Source organism: Microtus ochrogaster, chromosome 2 (genome assembly GCF_000317375.1).
Source record: "Microtus ochrogaster isolate Prairie Vole_2 chromosome 2, MicOch1.0, whole genome shotgun sequence".
Classification (NCBI taxonomy): domain Eukaryota; kingdom Metazoa; phylum Chordata; class Mammalia; order Rodentia; family Cricetidae; genus Microtus; species Microtus ochrogaster.
The window spans coordinates 15,871,124-15,884,463 of NC_022010.1; the positions used below are offsets into that span (position 1 = coordinate 15,871,124).

General features: G+C 42.2%; 1 protein-coding gene across 2 annotated transcripts in view; it reads right to left on the bottom strand.

The window, feature by feature from the left end:
• Positions 1-13,340, bottom strand: part of Atxn2 (ataxin 2) — a 63,422-nt gene that overhangs the window by 10,179 nt on the left and 39,903 nt on the right. For both annotated transcript variants that reach the window (XM_026784331.1, XM_026784326.1), the window contains exons 18-19: positions 4,045-4,229; positions 2,711-2,843 (exon numbers count right to left, since the gene is read on the bottom strand). In XM_026784331.1, the coding sequence (XP_026640132.1) occupies positions 2,711-2,843; positions 4,045-4,229 (318 nt within the window). The remainder of the gene's footprint in view (positions 1-2,710; positions 2,844-4,044; positions 4,230-13,340) is intronic.

Below are 13,340 nucleotides of genomic sequence, written 5' to 3' on the forward strand. Positions count from 1 at the left end.
TAGCTGTGCACACCTCTAATCTCAGCCTGGTCTACATAGCAAGTTCCAGGCTAGCCAGGGCTACGTAAAAGACCGTCTTTTTGGTGAAGTGGAGGTGGAGAGAGGAAGAGCACATTCACTTCTTCTGGCTGCCTTTGCACTGTTTCTGAAAATGAACCCATTGCTGAAATACCAACTCAGATGAGCAGGAACCTGAATGTGAGGAGGTCAGAAATTAAAGTCACTTCTTAGGAGGCAGAGGCAGCAAGATGAGGTGTTAACAGAAGTCCTTTCTTAAAAAGAGTACAAGGTTAGCAGGGTGGTGGCGGCACACGCCTTTAAACTGCATCCAGGAAGCAGACAGGTGGAATGGATCTCTTGAGTTCGAGACCAGCCTGGTCTACAAAGTGAGTATCAGGATAGGCGTCAAAATTACACAGAGAAACTCTGTGTCAAGAAACCAAGAGTACAAGGTCACACATGATGTAATCTCCTTATCATAAAGGTCCTTGACTTGACTACACCAGTAACCACCAACAAAAAGGAGATGTGAGATTAGCATCAACAACCGGGGCAAAGCACCACAACATCACAATCTTGAGTTAGCCAGAAGTCAACCTAATTCAAGTATTTGATTTCTTGAGTTATATAAAATACATACTTTTCAAAAGAAATAAACATAAAATTAGCATTCCCATACAGCAGTTTTCAAACAGTATTTTGGTATAACTGACCAGAGGAAGAGCCAAACTAACTGAAATTACTGGCAAGGTATTGACAAACTTGTATGAACAGATTGAAAAATCACTTATTATTGCCCAAAAGAAAAAAAATGAGAGAAAAAGAAAAACCAAACAATTAATTGCCTAGTGTGCTTTTTAGGAGCTGCACGATAAAGGCAAATCCAGATGAGCAGTCCCACCCGCCTACAAGCAGGCAGCTTCTGCTTCTGCCGGGCGACAATGGCTGTTCCTAAAATGGAAACTTCAGCTCAAAAGTTTCCTCTTAATCCAAAGGGGAGGGGGCATGCCAGAAAAAAGGAGGACATCTTCTGAATCTGTGGTAACCACAACTGTCCACAATCTAACCAGCTTGTCAATCATGCCTTTAACAAGCTGGAAAATTGCAGAAAAGCATGCCAGCTGCAGGAATGCCAGCAAGAAGATCACCAGAACCTTTCCCATACAAGGGCTGATATAGTCCCAGGGATCACACACTGAACACACATAGAAAGATATATCATGATGAAACAGAAACCAGGCCAGTGTGTCACTTTATAAATCAAATAACTAGGGGGCTTTTAAGACAGGTTATTCTATGCCACCCAGCGTCTCTGAACTTCTAATCCTCCTTTTTTCCTGGTGTCCACAGGACTGAGATTTACACGCTCACCATGCCAGGAAAACAGACGGACTTCTTGAAAGCACAGCAATTACCCTATCTGTTATTCTAAACACCTAGTGCATGATACAATAATAATTGAAAACCTGTAATTATTTTGAACAAGCAGACTTCAGACTTTTATAAAGGCAAATGTTTTCCATAGCATATATCTCAACTACTAATGAACCCTGGTGGCAGGAGTGCAATAGCTCAAATGCATGCTTGGGGTTACAAATACAGGGAGAGCACTCAGGCTGCCCAACCCTAGTCTTAATCAGCCACCATAATGTTGCAACCATCAAGAAGGATAGAACCTATAGACCTAACAATCCTGTATATGCTCAGTTAAGGCATCAAAACTAAAAAGACTAGAAACACAATGTCTGTACAGCTCCACACATTTATAATCATATTCCTATATGGTATACTTCTCAACTGTATAAATAAGCGATACTCATTTAATACTCAAATACACTGAAATGTCACTATGAAACTAATTATGTGCTAAGTTTGTTATAGTGCCATCTAAAGCTAGAGTATTCAAGGTGCATCGTAAGAAGCATGCAAGCATACTGTAAGGTGGTCTAACAACTATGTGATGATGTGGAAGCAGGAATGACAGCATACCCTTTCCTGCAGGCTTAGGGAGGGTACATGGAATGACCAGGGTAGAAAGGAAGGCACCTCTCTTCTACAAAGATATTCTCTATTACATTATTATCCTCCCCCCAACCCCTTTCTGGAACAGGGTCTCACTATGTAGCCCTGGCTGTTCTGGAACTCACTCTGTGGACCAGGATGGCCTCAAATTCAGAGAATTTGCCTGCCTCTGCCTTGTGTTAGGTGCTGGGATTAAAGGCGTGTGCCACCATACTCTTGGCTCACGTCACTTTAAAAAAAAGATTTACTTATTATATATAGTGTTCTGCCTGAATGTATGCCTGCGGGCCAGAAGAGGACACCAGATCTCATTACAGATGGTTTTGAGCTACCACATGGGTGCTGGGAATTGAACACAGGACCTCTGGAAGTGCAGCCAGTGCTCTTAATCACTGAGCCATCTCTCTAGCCTGGAGAAACATGTCAAGACAGAGAAATTGCATGTACAAAGTAGAATAAGACTGCTGATATTATGAGTCATTTGTTTTTAAGACTCTCAATGCCACAGTCAGGTTACTTCTTCTTGTTTCTGAGGTAGGGTCTATGTTGCCCAGGCTTGTCTCTATCCTCCCACTCCAGTAGGCAGGATACAGAATCACAGCACCATATCTATCTCAGGGTATTCCTAAACAGAGCTTCAAAACAAATACAGTCATACACACACAAAAGACAATAAAATGTTTCCTACCATACATGGCATGCGTCTGCTCGTGGGCCCCGAACTGAGTTGCTGAGGAAGATACTAAACCAGGCTGTGCATGTGCTGGTGGTGCCATCATTCTGGCATTGCTCTGTATGGCAGGGGTGTGCACTTGAGTCTGCTTTCTTTAGACCAAAAAAAAAAAAAAAAAAAAAAAAAAAAAAAAGGAAATAAAAGAACATTATACCAAAACAAACCATGTGGATTTTTAGTTAATATTCTTTTTCTAATGATTCATTTTGTGTTGGGGGGTGTGTGTGCGCACACACACACACACTCATTCTTGTCTGTCTTGGTGCTTGAAGAGGCCAGAATAAGGCTTCAGATCCCCTAGACCTGGAGTTCCAGGAGGCTGTGAACTGCCATGTGGGAACAAACCTGGGTCCCCTCAAGAGCAGAAAGTGCTCCTCACAACTGAGCCATAACTCCAGCACAGTTAGTTCCAATGCCAACGTTCACGGTTTCCAGAAACACTTCAGAGTTCTAAAGTCTTCTCTGGATGCTTCCATTTGAAATTCTTTTTTTTTTTTTAATTTATGATCTATTTTATGTATATGCCTACTTATCTGTTTGTGCAGGTGCCCATGGAGACCAAAAGAGGGTATCAGATCTCTGAAATATTCACAGGTGATTGTGAGCCAACCAGAAACGGCTGTTGGACACTGAACCCTTTGTCCTCTCCAAGAGCAGCACAAGCCATCTCCCCGCCCGGTTTCTAGTGCACCAGGCATGATGTGGTTCACATATGTATATGGCATGCAAAACAATCATACATAAAATAAAATATAAATATAGAAAAAGTTATCATAATTCTTTTTTTTTTTCAAGACAGGGTTTCTTTGTACTTTTGGAGCCTGTCCTGGAACTACTAGCTCTTGTAGACCAGGCTGGCCTCGAACTTACAGAAATCAATCTACCTCTGCCTCCTAAGTGCCGGGATTAAAGGCATGCGCCACCACCGCCTGGCAAGTTATTATAATTCTTTCCCCCCCCCCCTTTTTTTTAAGATTTATTATGTATACAATGTTCTGCCTGCATGTGTCCCTGCAGGCCAGAGCTGGCACCAGATTTTATTACAGGTGGTGTGAGCCACCACGTGGTTGCAGGGAATTGAACTCAGGACCTCTGGAAGAACAATCAGTGCTCTTAACCACTGAGTCATCTCTCCAGCCCAAGTTATTATAATTCTAACTTGCAGAGATACATATTTAAAAGCCCCCGACACCTTAACTATCTGATATTATAACCACATAAATACATGAGCAGTTGAAATGAGAAGTTTTTCTAATAAGTTAAAATCAGAGAGGCCCTTTTGGCCTTACCTGAGACTGATAATGCGGCACATGCTGAACTAGAGGCTGACTGGGAAACTGCTGAGGGCTGTAGGCAACGTACTGAGTGGAGTAAGCGGGCGGGGTGGCTACAATGGGTGGGCCTGCTGCTGAGGCAGGATGCATCATGGTGCTTTGATGATGCTGGTCTTGTCGCTGTTGGGGCATATTTGGTACTGCAGGGAAGAAAAAGAAACACATTACTAGGAAATGAAACCTCCTCAGCACTCAGTATGCATTTGTGTGGTCTACAAGGCTCTGTGTGATTTGACTTTGATCCTGCCTCTTAAAAGCCATCTCACACAACTCCCATCCATCCTCTCGCCACTCTAGACTGCTACCCTAGTCTTAGTCTCAGCAATGTGACTCACCCTTCAGAGTTTAGCTGGGCAACTTCCCCGCACCTGGCTTTCATCTCTAATATAAGACAAACTATCAAGATCGGGGAGGGAAGGAACCACAGGGAGTGTCTGATACTCCATATTTTAACATGGGTTTTAAGAGGGGCATGGAAGATTCATTTCAGAAGAAAAACAATAATGACAAAACTAGCCAATACAAATCCTAAGCCTACCACTCAATTCTTATTCTGTCAGAGCCATAATGCTTAGGACCTCGGGAATGTTAAACAAGGGCCCCACCACTGAGCTACATGCCTAGAACAATCCTCCTTGTTTCACTCCACATCACACACCACCAAATATACCAAGTAGCAGATTTCTAATAATATCCCTTTCCCTCAACGTGTCTTCCATATTCCTACACTGGTTCCTTTTCTAGATTAATGTCAGGTAAGAGATGGGAACACCTTCAATCCAACACCCAGGAAGAGGCAAGAGGATCTCCTTGTAGTGCTCACAAAACCCACTGCACCGCCTGTGCCTTTCTTCCCACAAACGCCTACTGGCTGCACTGTCACATCTGTTTCTGACATCATGCTAAATGAGGGGAGGAGCTGTGTGCCTCATGAGGGGTATGTCACCAAGAACATAGAACATGGCATATCTCCAAGTCAACAAAATTTAAGAAACTGTGTCTATGTAGTTCTTACTTAAATATTTAAAAAGGCTGGCTGAACATTTAATGACTACTGATATTTATTTACTCTATTTAGAAAGTATACTTGAAAACAGAACAAAGCAATATAACAAAATTTTCCCCCACACAATACCAACAGTACCCATGTTAAAGGTGCTTAAAAAAATGAATAAATAAAGGTGCTTAAGTACTGCTTAGCTAATGGGATGCTTGTTAGCAGCACAGTCTATCCTCAGTGCCACACAAACCAGCAGAGGTGGCACACACCCGTACTGTGGCACAAGAAAGGTAGAGGCAAGAAGAGCATAAATTCAAGGTCCTCAACTTCTGAGGTCGGTTTGGGATACATAACCCCTGCAAAATAAATACATTTAAAGAAAAAAAAAAAGGAAGGAAGGAAGAAATAAAGAAAAAGGAAAATAGTAAAGCAGGCAGGCAGGCAAAAACCAGAGCTAGTCATGCATACCCGACCACTACAAAATTGAATGTATATGTATCTTAGGTTATACTTTACATGGACCACACTTAACATTATTTCATATATCAGTGGCTCTTAATTAGGAGCAACTCTGTCCAACAGAGACCATGTGGCAGTACCTAGAGACCTTTTAGTTATCACAATCAAGCTAAGGGAAGTGATACTACTAGGGTCTACTGATAGCCAACAGGCACCCCCAGTCCACAAGGGATTTCTCCCCACTGCAGAAAAAAATACCAGTCACAAATGGCAATGCTGCCGAGGGTGAGAAAAGTCTACTTTAAGCCTGACATGGTGGTGCAGGCATAAAGTTCAGAACCTGAGTCCAGAAGACAAGATCAGTAATTCAATGCCACACAGCTAGCCACAAAGAGAATGGGAGGCCAGAGACTTGATGACTTTGTTTTATAACAGAGGTATATGAGCCAGGCAGTGGTGGCGCACAGCTTTAACCCTAGCACTTGGGAGGCAGAGGCAGGCGGATCTCTGAGTTCGAGGCTAGCCTGGTCTACAAGAGCTAGTTCCAGGACAGGCTCCAAAGCTACAGAGAAACCCTGTCTCAAAGCCCCCCCCCCCCCCCCCACAAAAAACCCAGAGGTATATGCGTATGTCTGTGATCTAATTTATGTTAATTTTGACTGGCATGTTTTCAAATACAAATCCACCAGTCTCATAGGATGCATAAAAGGTAAATGTAATTTATGGCAAGGGGAAATTGAGGTGGTTTTATGCAAAGATTCGACTGCCGTGCAAGAAAAAATATCTTTTGTATGGTCTATGGAACTTTACAAGCTAGCACTTGACTTTGTATATTTGAAATACATTAGTAATACCTTTGTCCAGCACCTCAGTTTGTTTAGTAGCAGCACAGCAGTGTATACAGTAACCACACAGGCAGAGCCAGATGCATTTGCAGGACTTTCTAAGTTATGGCTTAGAAGATACAAACTCGGATACTTCCACAATAATTTAGGATGCAGAAGCTGAGGAAATGCGTGAGATCCTTCAGTTCTACACAGAACAAGTTTACATTTATTTATCTATCTATCTATTTATAAATTTATTTATTTATTTTTGGTAAGGAATTTACTTAATGGGTATTGGGAAGGGTATACAGGTAAGGGGCTATGGGGGGAAGAGAGAAATTGACGGGGGGCAGAGAAAAAGAGGAAAGAGGATAGGGGAAGGGAGAGGCAGAGGCTGCCTCTTCAGAAGAATGGACAGAGAGAGCAGAACAAGTTTGTTCTTAGATTTCCAACTCCATGAAGGGAAACAACCTCCTCTAGGTTACTCTCTCCCTCTCCCTCTCTCCCTCTCTCCCTTCCTCCCTCCCTCCCTTTCCTTCCTTCCTTTCTTTCTTTCTTTCTTTCTTTCTTTCTTTCTTTCTTTCTTTCTTTCTTCCTCCCTTCCTTTCTTTCTTGGGGGGTAGGGTTCAAGACAGGGTTTCTCTGTAGCTTTGGAGCCTGTCGTGGAACTTACTCTGTAGTCCAGGCTGGCCTCGAACTCAGAGATTGGCCTGCCTCTGCCTCCCGAGTGCTGGGATGCTTCTTTAGGTTAATTTCTAATTTAACTGAGAGTCTAGTAAACAATATTAGTTGGAGGTGCTAGAGAGATGGCTCAGAGGTTAAGAGCATTGCCTTAACCAGAGTTCAATTTCCAGCAACCACATGGTGGTTCACAACCACCTGTAATGAGATCTGGTGCCCTCTTTGGCCTGCAGACATACATACAGACAGAATATTGTACACATAATAAATAAATACTTAAAAAATATATTAGTTGGAGCTGGGCAGTGGTGGCATACGCCTTTAATCCCAGCACTCAGGAGGATCTCTGAGTTCTAAACCAGCCTGGGCTACTAAGTGAGTTCCAGAACCAGGCTCCAAAGCTCCAGAGAAACCCTGTCTTGAAACATAACCCCCCCCCCAAGTTAGTATGAAATTCCTTAAAATTGATGATGCCCAAAGCATACAACACACTGGGTTTTTTTTTTCTTATCTATGGAGACAGCTTACAAAGGACACTGTCAAGTATGTCTGTACTTTTTCAGTTCATGTAAGCTCTACCTCAGGATAATCCAAAGTCTAATGAACTTCAGTTAGAAATTCAAGATGGATGACAGAGGTATCATTAACTCACAAGCCCTAGTGAATGGCTGGATCTGGGACTACAGTACAGTCCTCAAATGGCAGCTACAACATACAAGGAAGGAGCTATAAGATGCATATGGTATGCACATAATGAGGGGGGTAGATACAGAGTCTCACTTAGCTCAAGATGACCTTGAGTTTCTGATCCTCCTGCCTCAGTTTCCTACGTGTTGGAATTAAAGGTGTGTGCCATAAACAGCTAATGCTCAACACAATGAGAGGTGACATGACGCCATCTTCACTGAAAGAACGTATACCATTCACAACACAGCACAGACTGGGGGTGGGGGGACCTTACAGTCTGTGACTATAGCAATTTGAGAGACTGAGGAAGAGTGACTATGATTGTTCCAGAATCACTGCAGAATTTTAAAAATGTGACTAACAAAAGACACAAAAAGAAATAAACATAAGGCAAAAAGACAAAAACAGCCAGGTAGGAGGAGGCAGAGGCAGGCAGATCTCTTTGAGTTCAAGGCCAACCTGGTCTACAAGAGCTAGTTCCAGGACAAGCTCCAAAAGCTCCAGAGAAACCCTGTCTTGAAAAACAAAACAAAACAAACAAACAAAAAAGGCAGAAGCAGTAATAACAGCTATGACCAGGAGCAGGGAGACAACTCAGAGTTAGGAGCATGCTGCTTCTACACAGTAACAACATGGCAGCTCAGTCACCTAGAACACAGTTCCAGGAGGTTCAACACCCTCTTCAGTCCTTGGTGTACATACATATGAACAGGGAAACAAATATATAAAAATGAATTTTTATTTATTTATTTATTTATTTATTTTGGTTTTTCGAGACAGGGTTTCTCTGTGGTTTTGGATCCTGTCCTGGAATTAGCTCTTGTAGACCAGGCTGGTTTCGGACTCACAGAGATCCGCCTGCCTCTGCCTCCCGAGTGCTGGGATTAAAGAAAATGAATTTTTAAAAAGTAAAATAAATAAATGGGAGTGGGAGAGATGGAAAAGTCTATTGTTAAGAGTGCTTGCTATGAGATTATCTAAAAAACAAAGCAGAATTAAAAGTAGTGCACAAATTTAAAATCTCTCCATTCAAGGCCAGTGTAGCTTACAGAGTGAGTTCCAGATAGCCAAGGCTATACAGAGAAACACTGTCTCGGGGGTGGGGGAGGGGAATCAAAACAAAAATCCTCCAGCTTCGTGGAATCCAACACCCTTTTTTTGGCCTCTTCAAGCAACTGCGAGAATGCACCCACCCACCCTACACAATTTTGGGATCTGAAGAAATGGCTCAGAAGTAGAGCGTTTTATTGCTCTTTTGAAAAGACCCAAGTTCAGTCCAGTCCTCCTCAGCACCCATGTTGGGCCGCTTATTATGAATGGGCAAATAAACATAAATGGCTTTAAAAAAAAAACCAAACCAACCAAAAGCCCCTAAATCAAAAACATCCGAGTAATCCCCATGCCTCGTATAATTTCATTACAGAGAAAATCTAAACTGGGCCTAGGGCTGACCAAATGTAACTCTAGGACATGGAAAGTAGAGACAGAAGGAACATAAGTTCAAAGTCATCTTAAACTTCAATGTTAGTTCAAAGCCAGTGTGGACTTCATGAGACTATCTCAAAAATTAAAAAGAAGAGTGTAGGAAAGTGGCTCCATCTATAAAATACCTGTTGTACAAACATTAGGACCTGATATCAGATCTATAGCACCATGGAAAAGGCTGTCTACAATCCTAGAAATGGAGCCAGGAGAATCTTTCGGGCTTGCTGGCTAGCCATATCAAGAATTCTAGATTCAATTAGAGACTGTCTCAAAAATATGGTGGTCATACACTTTGATTACATAATAAAGAAATCAAGTTCTGATTTAGCCAGATGTTTCCTCCCTTGTAGTTAGTGTGGACGTTTGATTGAGAATGGTCCTATATGCTCATGTACTAAGATGCTTGGTCCCCAGTTGGTATTCAGTTTGGGAAGAATTGGGAGGTAAATCCTTATTGGAGAAATCTCACTGTTGGTGGACTTTGAGGGTTCAAAAGCCCAGCCTCAGAGTCAGTCAGTCTCAGTGTCTGTCTCTCTCTCTCCCCCTCTCTCTCTCCCTCCCTCCCTCCTTCCCTCCCTACCTCTCTCTGTGGCAGCCTACATAAAGGACCTGGAGGAAGGAAGTTTTTGCTTTCTGCCTGCTTGCCATCACTCTTGATAGCAAATTTTATCTGTCCTCTAGCTGAGGCATTCCCTGTCTAGTGTAAGAATCTACTTCTGGATTCCAACAGACTGAAGATCAGCTGCTCCAGGAGTCCTCTGGGGCTGCAAAGCCATCTGGTCTTGGGGATTAAACAACTAGCCTTTTCTTGGGAGACAGCCTTGTTGGACTACCTGGACCATAGTCTGTAAGTCACTCTAATGTCCTTCTGTGTGTGTGTGTGTGTGTGTGTGTGTGTGTGTGTGTGTGTGTGTGTCTTTTGCAAACAACCTAAGGTCAACAGCTAGTGTCAGTGATCAAAATAAAATATAAAATAATAAACATGTGGATGTACACAGACAGCACTTATTGTTACACTAGGTCAACATTTAATACGTTTTAGCACTCAAAATCTCAGTTAAGAAACTAAGAGGGGGTAGAGATGGCTCAGAGGGAAAAGCACTTGCTGTGCCAAGTGTGCAGGGCTTAGTGAACACTTAAGTTCACATAATTGGATGGGAAGCACAGGTATCTGGAATTACATCTAGCACAGCAGAAAAACAAAGAAGATGCCTTGCCAAACCAAGTTTGACCTTTATTAAGGCATGTACGTGTACATGTACTATGTGCGCGCGCGCGCACGCACACACGCACACACACGCGCACACACACACACACACACACACACACACACACACATCTCAGTAAACATTTTAAAGTGGTGGCTGGAGAGCTGGTTCAGTGGTTATAAGAATGGTTACCCTTCCAGAGGACCTGGGTTAGATCCCCAGCACCCACATGACAGCTCACAACTATCTCAACTCCAGTCCCAAGAGGATCTGATGCCTTCTTCTGGCCTCTGCAGGTACTACATACACATAAGCACAAAGAAATTACATGTAGACAAAACACTCATACACATAAAATAAAAACAAAGGTTAAAATTTTAAAAGTAAAAGGTTATTCTTAATTGGAAACATCAATATTAATTCCTTTTTTGGGGGGAAGGGTGTATTTTTCGAGACAGGGCTTCTCTGTGTATCCCTGGCTCTCTAGGAATTCACTCTGTGGACTAGACCTGCCTGTCTCTTCCTCCCAAGCGCTGGAATTAAAGGTGTGCACCATCACTGCTTATTTTCAGTATTAGTTCTCTAATCTAGTTTTTGTGGTATTTCCCAGTTTTATTCACTAAAAAGAGCAACAGGCAGTGACTTACTAGTGAACATACCTAATGACTAGGAATCAGGCCTGTATCTTAAATCCCAGCACTTAGGAGGTAGAGGAAAGTGGATTTCTGTGAGCTGGAGGATAGCCTGATCTACAGAGTGAGTTCCAGGACGGCCGGGGCTAAATGGTGAGACCCTGTCTTAGAAAAAGAGATAAACAAAAAACAAAACCACAACAATCAGGTTTCCAGGAGAAAGGCACAGGCAGGCTAGCCAGAGTTCCGTGAATTTCAGCTGCTGGGAGGCGACTGAGCATTTTAACCCTATAATGGGGTTGCGCTGGCTGAAGGGTCCCTCAGTCAAAGATGGGACAAGAACAAAAAAGTAACTGATAATAAATATACATGTTTTCACAGATTTCTTTTGTTTCTTTCTTTTTTTTTTTTTTTTTTGAGACAGGGTTTCTCTGTGTAACATTATGGAACTTACTCTCTAGTCCAGGCTGACCTTGAACTCACAGAGATCAACCTGCTTCTGCCTCCAGAGTGCTGGGATTAAAGGTGTGCCCACCACTGCATGGTAGCAGAATATTTTTTAAATGAAAAAACAAAAACAGAAAAAGGACAGTTAGTCCAATAATAGGACTACCAAAGGAGAATGAGTTACATGCTCTTAGAGAAACAGCAGTGAAGCTGCAAGGAGCACAGTGGGAAGCAGAACTGAGTGTGCCAATTCTTTTTTTTTTTTTTGAAAACCGGGGGGAAAAGTTTTTCTGCATCCCTGTACCAAGTATCTGGGGCTTAAAGACTTTACTGCCCAGGTTCGCAGAGAATGACTCCATCTAATAAGGAACAAGAATCATATAAATGCAGAAGCCCCTATTGTGCACAACACCGATGGCTTCCTGGGAACTGGTTCTTACTTTGCACTACAAGTGGCAATCCAAAGTCATGCTGCAAACTACTGTATAGAAACTGCACACAGGTCAGAGCACTGGCATTTCTGCTAAGCAGCTCTCTCCTACATGCTTCAGATACACACTGAACCTTGAGAGCTAAGACTAGACTGAGTGATGTGAAGGACCAATCCACAGCTAATTAGAACAAGTGGGAATGATTACAATGAGATGGGGTAGAGGGAATGGGGGGCTGAGTGTCAGACACTGACATGAAACATCTGATTCCTCCTTAAGGAAAGCACTGATTTTGCCAGTGACCAGAGAACTGGCACACTAAATTACTAGCAGTTTCAAATAAAAGCAGCAAGAAGAGAAGGGCAGGGAACTACAGAGATGTAACATGCAGTAACCTGATGATATTATGATCCATTTCCAAAACAAGTCAGCTGTAGAAGTGCATGCCTGACTCAACCAGGACCAGTTGGATTACATATTTTAACAGGGAGCTATTATTTACAAATACATAAATTAAGGAAAGACAAGGATGCCCTGGCTGCTTAAGGAAGTTGAGTAAGCTTTAGAGTGCAAAACACCTGAGTGATGTGGCATTTATTTTTAATCTTCAGCAACAACAACAAAAAACTACATGTGTTTATGACAAAATTCTGTTATCAACAGAAACTGAACGAAGGATAAACACTAGTCTCTAATGACTCCCACCTCTATTACAACTCCTGTTCATCTCTGTCATCCTACTGGTTGGAGATGACCTTAACTTGGCTTCCTGGGCTATTCTGAAATTCAAGATCCTGCCTCAGCCCTGTGAGTGCCACATGTAACATTATGATACCACAAACACAATAATCCACACACAGTAATAACCCACAAACAAAATAATCTCTTCTAAAACTTCAATTATACTTCGGGTTGAAATTTTCAAAATTAATTCTTTGGGAAAAAATACCAAACAGGCTCATCAGTTCGGAGTGTCTGATGCTCATACAGAGGATCAGGGTTCAGTTCCTTGTGTGCAAATGGCAGTTCACAACTGTCTGTGACAACAGTTCTAGGAGTTCTGTTGTCCTCTCTGGGTTCCATGCACCCATACAGTGCAAGTACAAACACACAGTCAAAACATTCATATACATAAAACAAAAAAATATATATAAATATTTTGATGTGCATGAGTGTTTTTGCCTGATGTATGTCTGTGTACTTTGTGTATACCTGGTATGCATGGAAGCCAGAAGAGGGCATTAGATCCCTTGAGATCTAATTACAGGTAGTTTGTGAGGCAACATGTCAGTGCTGAGTTATCAAACATGAGTTCACTGCAAGAGCAACAAGCAAGCACTCTTAACCAATGATTCAACTCTCCAGGCCTCAAAATACGTCTTTTTTTTTTTTTT